Genomic DNA, 15,430 nt, shown 5'->3' on the forward strand with positions numbered 1-15,430 from the left:
GCCCACACGCGCCGCCATCGATGGTTCCGACGAAGGACGAAATCAAATTTCGCTGCCATACTCGCATCCAACACTGGCTGGACCACTGGATCCATCCCCACCGTCTTTTGCCACACCCCAAGGGAATGTTCCTGCCACCGGTAAACAACCACACACTGCTGGAGTCCAAGCGATGCAACCACCACCAGGAACCGCCGCACCGCCTCCGTGGGCCCTCGACTATTGAAGAAGCCCCAACACTGCGCGGTCGACGTCAGACCGCGAATACCTACGTGGCGATCCATCCATGGCCTGCCCCCTAGAACCAAGACAGAGCAAGGCACCGCCGCCGCCATCATCCCTCGCCCCGGCTTTGCCCTGCGGCTCTCCGACGGCGGCAGCGGAAACCCTAGATCGCGGGGAGGGGGATGGGGGGGGAGACTATTTTCTCTTGATTTTCTCATGGGGACATGGAAACTAAGAAGGGGTAAAAATGGACACGAAAATTTCACTAGTGAATGTGGTAAGAGCATCTACAGCCGGACTTGGCAAATCTGACCCATATACGTCCGCGGACGCGCCCGGGCACGCCCGCAGATGCATCCGAACGGGCCCTCATATTTCCGTCCCGACATCCACATATCTTAAATCCGGATTCTCAAATCCATGCACGCCAATCATACAAGCCAATGTCGCACGTAAATAGCAAATGTTGGTACGAAGCATAGATAGTGTTTACATAAAATTTATTTTAAGTGCCAAACTCAAGCATTGGCTCCTTGGTTGCCATTATGGGTCCACATGTGCTCCACCAGATCATTGAGTAGTTGCGTATGCACCTGCCGGTCTCGGACATTCTGATGCATCTGCAAAAAGTTCAGCAGCTGAGCCGCATCTTGATCCTTCGGGATTTCAATTTGTTCTCCAGGTGCTTCAAAATCATGGGTTTGGGTTACACCATCACCCTCATCATCGATAATCATATTGTGCAGAATAACACAACATGTCATCAGCTGCCACAAAGTTTCTGATTCCCACATCATTGCAGCGCTCCACACAATTCCCCAACGAGCCTGAAGCACACCGAATGCCCTCTCCACATCCTTCCTAGCCGCTTCCTGCATTGTTGCAAAGTGGCTCTGTTTATTGCCATTCGGTTCAAATATGGTCCTTATGCAATAGCTTTGCTACGGACACCCTGTGTCGTTTGATCAATCTTCTCCCTTTGATTGAGACATTGAAGTTGAGAATATGCTCCGCTTGTTGGTCCATTTCCTCTTGCATGCTCATGGGCATAATCATGTCCACTTCTTCGTTCGAATCCGACGAATCGAAGAACTCATCTTGAATCATTTGATCAAGCTCCGCCCGTCCATACTCCTCGTTCGACGAAGCATCGGAATCGATCGCTTTCCCAAACAAAATCACAAACAATCATGTCAAACAATGTGTTGAGCACATCAAGCGCAAGGCGGAGCCAGAGAGTTGCCGGACGTACCACGGTGGCGTCTGGGCCTGTTGGGAATATACCCCACGATATGACCTGCCATGTGAAACAACCCGGTGGATGGTTGGCAGCGCATAGATAACTCGGCCCATCGACCGAGTGGACGAGAAGGCCCAAAGGTCTTGAAGGCGGCTCGATGAGGGCCAGCTCATAACCTGATAATCGGTGGGCTGGCTGACAGCAAAAGCAAGGAAAGTCTACTTGTTTGGAGGACAAGATAAGTAGGAAACATATTAAGACTGTAGGGGAACGTAGCAATAATTCAAAAAAATTCTACGTGTCATCAAGATCAATCTAGGAGATACTAGCAACGAGAGAGAGGGAGTGTATCTTCATACCCTTGAAGATCGCTAAGCGGAAGCGTTCAAGAGAACGGGGTTGATGGAGTCGTACTTGTCGTGATCCAAATCACCGATGATCCTAGCGCCGAACGGACGGCACCTCCGCGTTCAACACACATACGGAACGGAGAGACGTCTCCTCCTTCTTGATCCAGCAAGGGGAGAGGAGAGGTTGATGGAGATCCAGCAGCACAACGGCGTGGTGGTGGAAGCAGCGGGATCTCGGCAGGGCTTCGCCAAGCACCAACGAGAAGGAGAGGTGTCACGGAGGGAGAGGGAGGCGCCAGGGACTTGGGTGCGGCTGCCCTCCCTCCCCCCACTATATATAGGACCCCTAGGGGGGCGCCGGCCCTAGGAGATCCAATCTCCAAGGGGGCGGCGGCCAAGGGGGGGACTTGCCCCCAAGTCAGGTGGGGCGCCCCCATCCCTAGGGTTTCCAACACTAGGCGCAGGGGGGGGCCCATGGGGGCGCACCAGCCCACCAGGGGCTGGTTCCCCTCCCACTTCAGCCCATGGGGCCCTCCGGGATAGGTGGCACCACCTGGTGGACCCCCGGGACCCTTCCGGTGGTCCCGGTACAATACCGATTACCCCCGAAACTTTCCCGATGGACGAAACTGGACTTCCTATATATAGATCTTCACCTCCGGACCATTCCGGAACTCCTCGTGACGTCCGGGATCTCATCCGGGACTCCGAACAACTTTCGGGTTACCGCATACTAATATCTCATAACAACTCTACCGTCACCGAACCTTAAGTGTGTAGACCCTACAGGTTCGGAAACCATGCAGACATGACCGAGACACCTCTCCGGCCAATAACCAATAGCGGGATCTGGATACCCATATTGGCTCCCACATGTTCCACGATGATCTCATCGGATGAACCACAATGTCGGGGATTCGATCAATCCCGTATTCAATTCCCTTTGTCAATCGGTATGTTACTTGCCCGAGATTCGATCGTCGGTATCCCAATACCTCGTTCAATCTCATTACCGGCAAGTCACTTTACTCGTTCTGTAACGCATGATCCCGTGACTAACTCCTTAGTCACATTGAGCTCATTATGATGATGCATTACCGAGTGGGCCCAGAGATACCTCTCCGTTACACGGAGTGACAAATCCCAGTCTCGATTCGTGCCAACCCAACAGACACTTTCGGAGATACCCGCAGTACACCTTTATAGCCACCCAGTTACGTTGTGATGTTTGGTACACCCAAAGCATTCCTACGGTATACGGGAGTTGCACAATCTCATGGTCTAAGGAAATGATACTTGACATTAGAAAAGCTTTAGCATACGAACTACACGATCTTGTGCTAGGCTTAGGATTGGGTCTTGTCCATCACATCATTCTCCTAACGATGTGATCCCGTCATCAACGACATCCAATGTCCATGGTCAGGAAACTGTAACCATCTATTGATCAACGAGCTAGTCAACTAGAGGCTTACTAGGGACATGGTGTTGTCTATGTATCCACACATGTATCTGAGTTTCCTATCAATACAATTCTAGCATGGATAATAAACGATTATTATGAACAAGTAAATATAATAATAACTAATTTATTATTGCCTCTAGGGCATATTTCCAACAGTCTCCCACTTGCACTAGAGTCAATAATCCAGTTCACATCGCTATGTGATTAACACTCAAGGTCACATCCCCATGTGACTAACACCCAAAGAGTTTACTAGATTCAATAATCTAGTTCACATTACCATGTGATTAACACTCAATGAGTTATGTGTTTGATCATGTTATGCTTGTGAGAGATGTTATAGTCAACGGGTCTAAACCTTTCAGATCCGTGTGTGCTTTACAAATCTCTATGTCATCTTGTAGATGCAGCTACCACGCTCTTTTTTTGGAGCTATTCCAAATAACTGTTCTACTATACGAATCCGGTTTACTACTCAGAATCATCCAGATTAGTGTCAAAGATTGCATCAGCGTAACCCTTTACGACGAACTCTTTTACCACCTCCATAATTGAGAAAATTCCTTAGTCCACTAGTTACTAAGGATAACCTTGACCGTTGTCCTGTGATCCATTCCTAGATCACACTTGTACCCCTTGACTGACTCAAGGCTTAGCACGCTTCAGGTGCGGTACACAACATTGCATACTTTAGAGCCTACGTCTAAAGCATAGGGGACGACCTTCATCCTTTCTCTCTATTCTGCCGTGGTCAGGTCTTGAGTTTTACTCAATACTCATACCTTATAACACAGCCAAGAACTCCTTCTTTGCCGATCTATTTTGAACTCCTTCAAAATTTTGTCATGGTATGTGTTCGTTTGAAAGTACTATTAAGCGATTTTGATCTATCCTTATAGATCTTGATGCTCAATGTTCAAGTAGCTTAATCTAGGTTTTCCATTAAAAACCACTTTTCAAATAACCCTGTATGCTTTCCAGAAATTCTATATCATTTCTGATCAACAACATGTTAACAACATATACTCATCAAAAATTCTATAGTGCTCCCACTCACTTCTTTGGAAATACAAGTTTCTCATAAACTTTGTATAAACCCAAAATCTTTGATCATCTCATCAAAGCGTATATTCCAATTCCAAGATGCTTACTCCAGTCCTTAGAAGGATTGCTGGAGCTTTGCATACTTTTTAGCATCTTTCAGCATTGACAAAAACTTCTGGTTGTATCACATACAACCTTTCCTCAAGAAAAACGTCGAGGAAACAATGTTTTGATATCCTATCTGCAAGATTTCATAAATAATGCAGTAACTGCTAACATAATTCCAACAGACTCTTAGCATCGCTACGAGTGAGAAAGTCTCATCGTAGTCAACTCCTTGAACTTGTCGGGAAACATCTTAACGACAAGTCGAGCTTTCTTAATGGTGACACTTACCATCATTGTCCGTCTTCCTTTTAAAATCCATCTGCACCCAACAGCCTTACGACCATCAAGTAGTTCTTTTCAAAGTCTATACTTTGTTTTATACATGGATCCTCTCTCGGATTTTATGGCCTCGAGCCATTCGTCGGAATCCGGGCCCACCATCGCTTCTCCATAGCTCGTAGGTTCATTGTTGTCTAGCAACATGACTTCCAAGACAGGATTACGTACCACTCTAAAGTAGTACACATCCTTGTCGACCTATGAGGTTTGGTAGTGACTTGATCCGAAGTTTCATGATCACTATCATAAGCTTCCACTTCAATTGGTGTAGGTTCCACAGGAACAACTTCCTGTGCCCTGCTACACACTAGTTGAAGTCACGGTTCAATAACCTCGTCAAGTCTCCACCATCCTCCCACTCAATTCTTTCGAGAGAAACTTTTCCTCGAGAAAGGACCCGTTTCTAGAAACAATCATTTTTGCTTCTGGATCTGAAATAGGAGGTATACCCAACTATTTTTGGGTATTCTATGAAGATGCATTTATCCGCTTTGGGTTCGAACTTTTCAGCCTGAAACTTTTTCACATAAGTGTCGCAGCCCCAAACTTTTAAGAAACGACAGCTTAGGTTTCTCTAAACCATAGTTCATACGGTGTCGTCTCAACGGAATTGTGTGGTGCCTTATTTAAAGTGAATGCGGTTGTCTCTAATGCCTAACCCATAAACGATAGTGGTAATTTGATAAGAGACATCATGGTATGCACCATATCCAAAAGGGTGCAGTTATGATGTTCGGACACACCATCACACTATGGTGTTCCAGGCGGTATTAGTTTTGAAACAATTTCCACAATGTCTTAATTGTGTGCCAAACTCATAACTCAGATGTTCATCTCTATGATCATATCATAGACATTTTATCATCTTGTCACGACGATCTTCAACTTCACTCTGAAATTACTTGAACCTTTCAATAATTCAGACTTGTGTTTCATCAAGTAAATATACTCATCATCTACTCAAATCATCTGTGAAGTAAGAACATAACGATATCCACTGCGCGCCTCAGCACTTATTGGACTGCACACATCAAAATGTATTACTTCCAACAAGTTGCTTTCTTGTTCCATCTTACTAAAAACGAGGCCTTTCAGTCATCTTGCCCATGTGGTATGATTTGCGTGTCTTAAGTGATTCAAAATCAAGTGAGTCCAAATGATCCATCTGTATGGAGTTTCTTCATGCATATCTACCAATAGACATGGTTCGCATGTCTCAGAGCATCTCCAACAGGCGCCGGTCGCGCCGCGCGCAAAAAACACATATGCCGCGCGCGCATCGGCTGGTTTGGCGCGGCGCACAGCACTGGCTCCAGCGGCCGCGCTAAAATGCAGCACGCGCGCGTCGCTCCAGCAGCGCGCGCGACTCGCCGGTGCATTGCATATGGCATATTTCAACACAAAATGATGCACATTTTCAACACAATAAAAATTTCACACAAACAAGTTGATGAAGTTCATGCCCACAAGTTTAAAATCATGCCCACAAGTTCATCCAACCAAGTTCAAAATGCAAATCAAGTTCAATACACAAAGGAAAGACACATCATTCCTCATCCTCGTCCTCGTCCTCATCTTCAGAAGACGATTCTTCCGCCTCCGAAGATGAATCTTCCTCCCTCTCCTCATTGCGCACCGCATCACGTGAAGCTCCGACAGTGTTGGCAAGATCTTCAATGGCATCTTCATGGGAATGTGTGCGAGGAGGCTCATTGAAAGACATTCCGCCCATGGCGGCCGGAGGTGCACCCATGCCTCCCATGAGAGAAGCAAAACTCATGCCTCCCATCGTGGCCATAGCGTCGGGGGGGGGGGGTGCTCCAAAGCCACCCATGCCACCCATGGAGCCGAAGCCACCGCCACCCATGCCACCCATGGCGCCGAGGCCACCGCCACCCATGGTGCCGATGCCACCGCCACCCATGGCGCCGATGCCACTGCCACCCATGGCGCCGATGCCACCGCCACCCATTGCGCCGAGGGCACCGCCACCCATTGCACGAACCATGGCTCTTTTTTGGATCAAGACTTCTTGTTGGGCAAGACTGGCATACTCCTTTTGCGCCGCATTGAGGTTAGTTGTGTCCAAGAAGAACAAGTGCTTCTCCCATTCCAACAATCTAGTTCGCTCCTCATTGCTCACCTTCCTCTCCTCCAAAGCCACCTTCCTCTCCTCGGCCGCCACCCTCCTCTCCTCGGCCGCCAACCTTCTCTCCTCGGCGGCGGCATCTTGGGTCCTTGCCATTTTCCTCACCTCGTTGGCTTCTTTTCTTGCCTTCACAATAGCTTCCATAGCATTTTTGAGCTCATCATCTCCTTTCCTCTTCTTCTTTTCGGTTTTGTCTTTCTTGCACCCATCCGGCCGCTTTGGCTTCGAGTATGAAACCGAGTTGGGTGTGGGGCTTCTCTTGCCGTCATCACTTGATGCATCATCCTCCTCCTCCTCATCATCCAACTTAATTGTTCGCTTCCGTTTGTCGCTCAAATGCAAATCATCCAAATCTTCGCGCTTCTTCCACTTCTCATCATCCTTCAACACATCATAGCAATGAGGCAAAGTAAAGACCCTTCCTTTCTTGATCTTCCCCTTCTTGGTTTTCCTCTCCTCTTCTTTGAACAAGTTTTGCGCAATGTTGTACTACATGAAAACAAAGCAAGTTAGCACCAACAACAAGCAAAACAAAGCAAGTTTAGCACCAACATGTAAGATGAAATGGCACTTACTCTATCGTCCTCATTTGTGCCACTTGGGTTCAACTTGTCAACCGCCTTTTGACAAGCCGCCCACCTTTGACAATCCGAGTTGATTGTCGACCACCGGGACCTAAGTGATCGGTTGGAGCGGTCAATTACACTCACGTTGCAAGAATCAAAGTGTTCCTTCATCCGGTTCCAATAAGCATCTCTACTTTGATCACCTCCAACGGATGGATCCCTCGACACTTGCAACCAAGTATTGCATAGTAAGATGTCATCGATGTTGGTGTAATTGCCCGCTCTTCCTTTCGGTGCATCGACAATGCCCTCACCCTCCTCGTCCACCTCGAACTCATGGTCTTGAAAATGCATGTCATTGGTTTGAGACCAATGCGAATTGTTGGAGCCAACACCCATCGTTGACATGTATGCATCATCATTGAGACTACAATTTTTTTTGCACAATGCAAATAAGCTATCTATATGTGACGAATGCATTCAAAAAATAACCAAAAAATGAAAAGTTAGAATTTTTTTACCTTGGAGGCATTTCGTCGAACATGTTGTGCGCGCCGGCTGCCGGCTCAACGAGTGAGCTTGCCGGCGCTTCGGTAGCCGCCGCGCCCGTCGCACGCCCCGCAAGCTTCTTCCTCTTCGCCTTGGAGGTGCCGGAGCCGTCCGCCGCCTTGTTTTTCTTCGCCGATGTCTTGCCCTTCTTTGGCCGCGCCGCATTCGGGAGCTGTAACACCCCGGATGTAATTTACCCAATATGTAATCCAACTCTTGCCGTTTCCGGCCTTAAGTTATTTTATTTCCTCGGGTTCGGGTCTTTGCCTCCGTGTGTTGTTATCGTTGTCATGCATCTCATATCATATCATCATGTGCATTGCATTTGCATACGTGTTCGTCTCATGCATCCGAGCATTTTCCCCGTTAGGATCATTACAGTGTAATCTAGATTATTGACTCTAGTGCAAGTGGGAGACTGAAGGAAATATGCCCTAGAGGCAATAATAAAGTTATTATTTATTTCCTTAATCATGATAAATGTTTATTATTCATGCTAGAATTGTATTAACCGGAAACATAATACATGTGTGAATACATAGACAAACAAAGTGTCACTAGTATGCCTCTACTTGACTAGCTCGTTAATCAAAGATGGTTATGTTTCCTAACCATGAACAATGAGTTGTTATTTGATTAACGGGATCACATCATTAAGAGAATGATCTGATTGACATGACCCATTCCATTAGCTTAGCACCCGATCATTTAGTATGTTACTATTGCTTTCTTCATGACTTATACATGTTCCTATAACTATGAGATTATGCAACTCCCGTTTACCGGAGGAACACTTTGGGTACTACCAAACGTCACAACGTAACTGGGTGATTCTAAAGGAGTACTACAGGTGTCTCCAAAGGTACATGTTGGGTTGGCGTATTTCGAGATTAGGTTTTGTCACTCCGATTGTCGGAGAGGTATCTCTGGGCCCTCTCGGTAATGCACATCACATAAGCCTTGCAAGCATTGCAACTAATGAGTTAGTTGCGGGATGATGTATTACAGAACGAGTAAAGAGACTTGCCGGTAACGAGATTGAATTAGGTATTGGATACCGACGATCGAATCTCGGGCAAGTAACATACCGATGACAAAGGGAACAACGTATGTTGTTATGCGGTCTGACCGATAAAGATCTTCGTAGAATATGTGGGAGCCAATATGGGCATCCAGGTCCCGCTATTGGTTATTGGCCGGAGACGTGTCTCGGTCATGTCTACATTGTTCTCGAACCCGTAGGGTCCGCACGCTTAAGGTTACGATGACAGTTATATTATGAGTTTATGCATTTTGATGTACCGAAGGTTGTTCGGAGTCCCGGATATGATCACGGACATGATGAGGAGTCTCGAAATGGTCGAGACATAAATATTGATATATTGGAAGCCTATATTTGGACATCGGAAGTGTTCCGGGTGAAATCGGGATTTTACCGGAGTATCGGGAGGTTACCGGAACCCCCCCGGGAGCTATATGGGCCATAGTGGGCCTTAGTGGAAAAGAGAAGGGGCTGCCCAAGATGGGCTGCGCGCCCCTCCCTCCCCTAGTCCTCCTCTCTCTTTTCCCCCTCCGCGAATCCTATTCCAACTAGGATTGGAGGGGAATCCTACTCCCAGAGGGAGTAGGACTCTCCTGGCGCGCCACCTATGGCCGGCCAGCCTCCCCCCTCTAGTCCTTTATATACTAAGGCAGAGGCACCCCAAAAACACACAAGTTGATCCACGTGATCTATTCCTTAGCCGTGTGCGGTGCCCCCAGCCACCATATTCCTCGATAATACTGTAGCGGAGTTTAGGCGAAGCCCTGCTGCTGTAGTGCATCAAGATCGTCACCACGCCGTCGTGCTGACGGAACTCTTCCCCGACACTTTGCTGGATCGGAGTCCGGGGATCGTCATCGAGCTGAACGTGTGCTCGAACTCGGAGGTGCCGTAGTTTCGGTGTTTGATCGGTTGGATCGTGAAGACGTACGACTACTTCCTCTACGTTGTGTCAACGCTTCCGCAGTCGGTCTGCGTGGGTACGTAGACAGCACTCTTCCCTCTCGTTGCTATGCATCACATGATCTTGCGTGTGCGTAGGAATTTTTTTGAAATTACTGCGTTCCCCATCAGTGGCATCCGAGCCTAGGTTATTTATGTTGATGTTATATGCACGAGTAGAACACAAGTGAGTTGTGGGCGATATAAGTCATACTGCCTACCAGCATGTCATACTTTGGTTTGGCGGCATTGTTGGACGAGACGACCCAGACCAATATTATGCGTACGCTTACGCGAGACCGGTTCCCCCGACGTGCTTTGCACATAGGTGGCTTGCGGGCGACTGTCTCTCCAACTTTAGTTGAACCAAGTATGGCTACGCCCGGTCCTTGCGAAGGTTAAAACGGAGTCTATTTGACAAACTATCGTTGTGGTTTTGATGCGTAGGTGAGATTGGTTCTTGCTTAAGCCCGTAGCAGCCACGTAAAACTTGCAACAACAAAGTAGAGGACGTCTAACTTGTTTTTGCAGGGCATGTTGTGATGTGATATGGTCAAGACATGATGCTGAATTTTATTGTCTGAGATGATCATGTTTTGTAACCGAGTTATCGGCAACTGGCAGGAGCCTTATGGTTGTCGTTTTATTGTATGCAATGCAATCGTGATATAATTTATCACTAAGCGGTAGCGATAGTCGTAGAAGCACAAGTTTGGCGAGACGACAACGATGCTACGATGGAGATCAAGGTGTCACGCCGGTGATGATGGTGATCATGACGGTGCTTCGGAGATGGAGATCACAAGCACAAGATGATGATGGCCATATCATATCACTTATATTGATTGCATGTGATGTTTATCCTTTTATGCATCTTATCTTGCTTTGGTTGGCGGTAGCATTATAAGATGATCTCTCACTAAATTATCAAGAAGTGTTCTCCCTGAGTATGCACCGTTGCCAAAGTTCATCGTGCCCAGACACCACGTGATGATCGGGTGTGATAAGCTCTACGTCCATCTACAACGGGTGCAAGCCAGTTTTGCACACGCAGAATACTCAGGTTAAACTTGACGAGCCTAGCATATGCAGATATGGCCTCGGAACACGGAGACCGAAAGGTCGAGCGTGAATCATATAGTAGATATGATCAACATAACGGTGTTCACCATTGAAAACTACTCCATCTCACGTGATGATCGGTTATGGTTTAGTTGATTTGGATCACGTGATCACTTAGAGGATTAGAGGGATGTCTATCTAAGTGGGAGTTCTTAAGTAATTTGATTAATTGAACTTAAACTTATCATGAACTTAGTACCTGATAGTATCTTGCTTATTTATGTTGATTGTAGATAGATGGCTCGTGCTGTTGTTCCGTTGAATTTTAATGCGTTCCTTGAGAAAGCAAAGTTGAAAGATGATGGTAGCAATTACACGAACTGGGTCCGTAACTTGAGGATTATCCTCATTGCTGCACAGAAGAATTACGTCCTGGAAGCACCGCTGGGTGCCAGGCCTGCTGCAGGAGCAAAGCCGGATGTTATGAACGTCTGGCAGAGCAAAGCTGATGACTACTCGATAGTTCAGTGTGCCATGCTTTACGGCTTAGAATCGGGACTTCAACGACGTTTTGAATGTCATGGAGCATATGAGATGTTCCAAGAGTTGAAGTTAATATTTCAAGAAAATGCCCGGATTGAGAGATATGAAGTCTCTAATAAGTTCTATAGCTGCAAGATGGAGGAGAACAGTTCTGTCAGTGAGCATATACTCAAAATGTCTGGGTATAATAATCACTTGATTCAGATGGGAGTTAATCTTCCAGATGATTGCGTCATTGACAGAATTCTCCAATCACTGCCACCAAGCTACAAGAGCTTCGTGATGAACTATAATATGCAAGAGATGAACAAGACTATTCCCGAGCTCTTCGCGATGCTGAAAGCTGCGGAGGTAGAAATCAAGAAGGAGCATCAAGTGTTGATTGTTAACAAGACCACTAGTTTCAAGAAAAAGGGCAAAGGGAAGAAGAAGGGGAACTTCAAGAAGAACGGCAAGCAAGTTGCTGCTCAGGAGAAGAAACCCAAGTCTGGACCTAAACCTGAAACTGAGTGCTTCTACTGCAAGCAGACTGGTCACTGGAAGCGGAACTGCCCCAAGTATTTGGCGGATAAGAAGGATGGCAAGGTGAACAAAGGTATATGTGATATACATGTTATTGATGTGTACCTTACTAGAGCTCGCAGTAGCACCTGGGTATTTGATACTGGTTCTGTTGCTAATATTTGCAACTCAAAACAGGGACTACAGAATAAGCGGACACTGGCAAAGGACGAGGTGACGATGCGCGTGGGAAACGGTTCCAAAGTCGATGTGATCGCAGTCGGCACGCTACCTCTACATCTACCTTCGGGATTAATATTAGACCTAAATAATTGTTATTTAGTGCCAGCGTTGAGCATGAACATTATATCTGGATCTTGTTTGATGCGAGACGGTTATTCATTTAAATCAGAGAATAATGGTTGTTCTATTTATATGAGTAATATCTTTTATGGTCATGCACCTTTGAAGAGTGGTCTATTTTTGATGAATCTCGGCAGTAGTAATACACATATTCATAATGTTGAAGCCAAAAGATGCAGAGTTGATAATGAACGTGCAACTTATTTGTGGCACTGTCGTTTAGGTCATATCGGTGTAAAGCACATGAAGAAACTCCATACTGATGGACTTTTGGAACCACTTGATTATGAATCACTTGGTACTTGCGAACCGTGCCTCATGGGCAAGATGACCAAAACACCGTACTCTGGTACTATGGAGAGAGCAACAGATTTGTTGGAAATCATACATACAGATGTATGTGGTCCGATGAATATTGAGGCTCGTGGCGGATATCGTTATTTTCTCACCTTCACAGATGACTTAAGCAGATATGGATATATCTACTTAATGAAACACAAGTCTGAAACATTTGAAAAGTTCAAGGAATTTCAGAGTGAAGTTGAAAATCATCGTAACAAGAAAATAAAGTTTCTACGATCTGATCATGGAGGAGAATATTTGAGTTACGAGTTTGGTGTACATTTGAAAAATTGTGGAATAGTTTCGCAATTCACGCCACCCGGAACACCACAACGTAATGGTGTGTCCGAACGTCGTAATCGTACTTTACTAGATATGGTGCGAGCTATGATGTCTCTTTCTGATTTACCGCTATTGTTTTGGGGTTATGCTTTAGAGACGGCCGCATTCACGTTAAATAGGGCACCATCAAAATCCGTTGAGACGACGCCTTATGAACTATGGTTTAGCAAGAAACCAAAGTTGTCGTTTCTTAAAGTTTGGGGTTGCGATGCTTATGTGAAAAAGCTTCAACCTGATAAGCTTGAACCCAAATCGGAGAAATGTGTCTTCATAGGATACCCAAAGGAGACTGTTGGGTACACCTTCTATCATAGATCTGAAGGCAAGACATTCGTTGCTAAGAATGGATCCTTTCTAGAGAAGGAGTTTCTCTTGAAAGAAGTGAGTGGGAGGAAAGTAGAACTTGACGAGGTAACTGTACCTGCTCCCTTACTGGAAAGTAGTACATCACAGAAAACTGTTCCAGTGACACCTACACCAGTTAGTGAGGAAGCTAATGATAATGATCATGAAACTTCAGATCAAGATACTACTGAACCTCGTAGATCAACCAGAGTGAGATCCGCGCCAGAGTGGTACGGTAATCCTGTTCTGGAAGTCATGCTACTAGATCATGATGAACCTACGAACTATGAAGAAGCGATGGTGAGCCCAGATTCCGCAAAATGGCTTGAAGCCATGAAATCTGAGATGGGATCCATGTATGAGAATAAAGTATGGACTTTGGTTGACTTGCCCAATGATCGGCAAGCAATTGAGAATAAATGGATCTTCAAGAAGAAGACTGACGCTGATGGTAATGTTACTGTCTACAAAGCTCGACTTGTCGCAAAAGGTTTTCGACAAGTTCAAGGGGTTGACTACGATGAGACCTTCTCACCCGTAGCGATGCTTAAGTCTGTCCGAATCATGTTAGCAATTGCCGCATTTTATGATTATGAAATTTGGCAAATGGATGTCAAAACTGCATTCCTGAATGGATTTCTAGAAGAAGAGTTGTATATGATGCAACTAGAAGGTTTTGTCGATCCAAAGGGAGCTAACAAAGTGTGCAAGCTCCAGCGATCCATTTATGGACTTGTGCAAGCCTCTCGGAGTTGGAATAAATGCTTTGATAGTGTGATCAAAGCATTTGGTTTTATACAGACTTTCGGAGAAGCCTGTATTTACAAGAAAGTGAGTGGGAGCTCTGTAGCATTTCTGATATTATATGTGGATGACATATTACTAATTGGAAATGATATAGAATTTCTGGATAGCATAAAGGGATACTTGAATAAGAGTTTTTCAATGAAAGACCTCGGTGATGCTGCTTACATATTAGGCATTAAGATGTATAGAAATAGATCAAGACGCTTAATTGGACTTTCACAAAGCACATACCTTGACAAAGTTTTGAAGAAGTTCAAAATGGATCAAGCAAAGAAAGGGTTCTTGCCTGTGTTACAAGGTGTGAAGTTGAGTAAGACTCAATGCCCGACCACTGTAGAAGATAGAGAGAAAATGAAAGATATTCCCTATGCTTCAGCCATAGGCTCTATCATGTATGCAATGCTGTGTACCAGACCTGATGTGTGCCTTGCTATAAGTCTAGCAGGGAGGTACCAAAGTGATCCAGGAGTGGATCACTGGACAGCGGTCAAGAACATCCTGAAATACCTGAAAAGGACTAAGGATATGTTTCTCATATATGGAGGTGACAAAGAGCTCATCATAAAAGGTTACGTTGATGCAAGCTTTGACACTGATCCGGACGATTCTAAATCGCAAACCGGATACGTGTTTACATTAAACGGTGGAGCTGTCAGTTGGTGCAGTTCTAAACAAAGCGTCGTAGCAGGATCTACATGTGAAGCGGAGTACATAGCTGCTTCGGAAGCAGCGAACGAAGGAGTCTGGATGAAGGAGTTCATATCCGATCTAGGTGTCATACCTAGTGCATCGGGTCCAATGAAAATCTTTTGTGACAATACTGGTGCAATTGCCTTGGCGAAGGAATCCAGATTTCACAAGGGAACCAAACACATAGAGATTTTCAAGATACATATGGATCTGAATGTTGCAGACCCATTGACTAAGCCTCTTCCACGAGCAAAACATGATCAGTACCAAGACTCCATGGGTGTTAGGATCATTACAGTGTAATCTAGATTATTGACTCTAGTGCAAGTGGGAGACTGAAGGAAATATGCCCTAGAGGCAATAATAAAGTTATTATTTATTTCCTTAATCATGATAAATGTTTATTATTCATGCTA

At 45.5% G+C, this 15,430-nt stretch overlaps 1 protein-coding gene across 1 annotated transcript; it reads right to left on the reverse strand.

The window, feature by feature from the left end:
- Positions 1–6,317: 6,317 nt before the first annotated feature.
- Positions 6,318–8,177, reverse strand: LOC147967260 (uncharacterized). The gene is made up of 2 exons (XM_087531081.1): positions 7,496–8,177; positions 6,318–7,409 (listed from the first exon to the last, which is right to left on the reverse strand). The coding sequence occupies exons 1-2, from the start codon at positions 7,964–7,966 to the stop codon at positions 6,318–6,320; spliced, it is 1,563 nt and encodes a 520-aa protein (XP_087387207.1). The 5' UTR covers positions 7,967–8,177.
- Between the last annotated feature and the right edge of the window lie 7,253 nt (positions 8,178–15,430).

The sequence above is a fragment of the Triticum urartu genome, chromosome 6A (assembly GCF_056163025.1).
Source record: "Triticum urartu cultivar PI428250 chromosome 6A, HENAU_Tu73, whole genome shotgun sequence".
Classification (NCBI taxonomy): domain Eukaryota; kingdom Viridiplantae; phylum Streptophyta; class Magnoliopsida; order Poales; family Poaceae; genus Triticum; species Triticum urartu.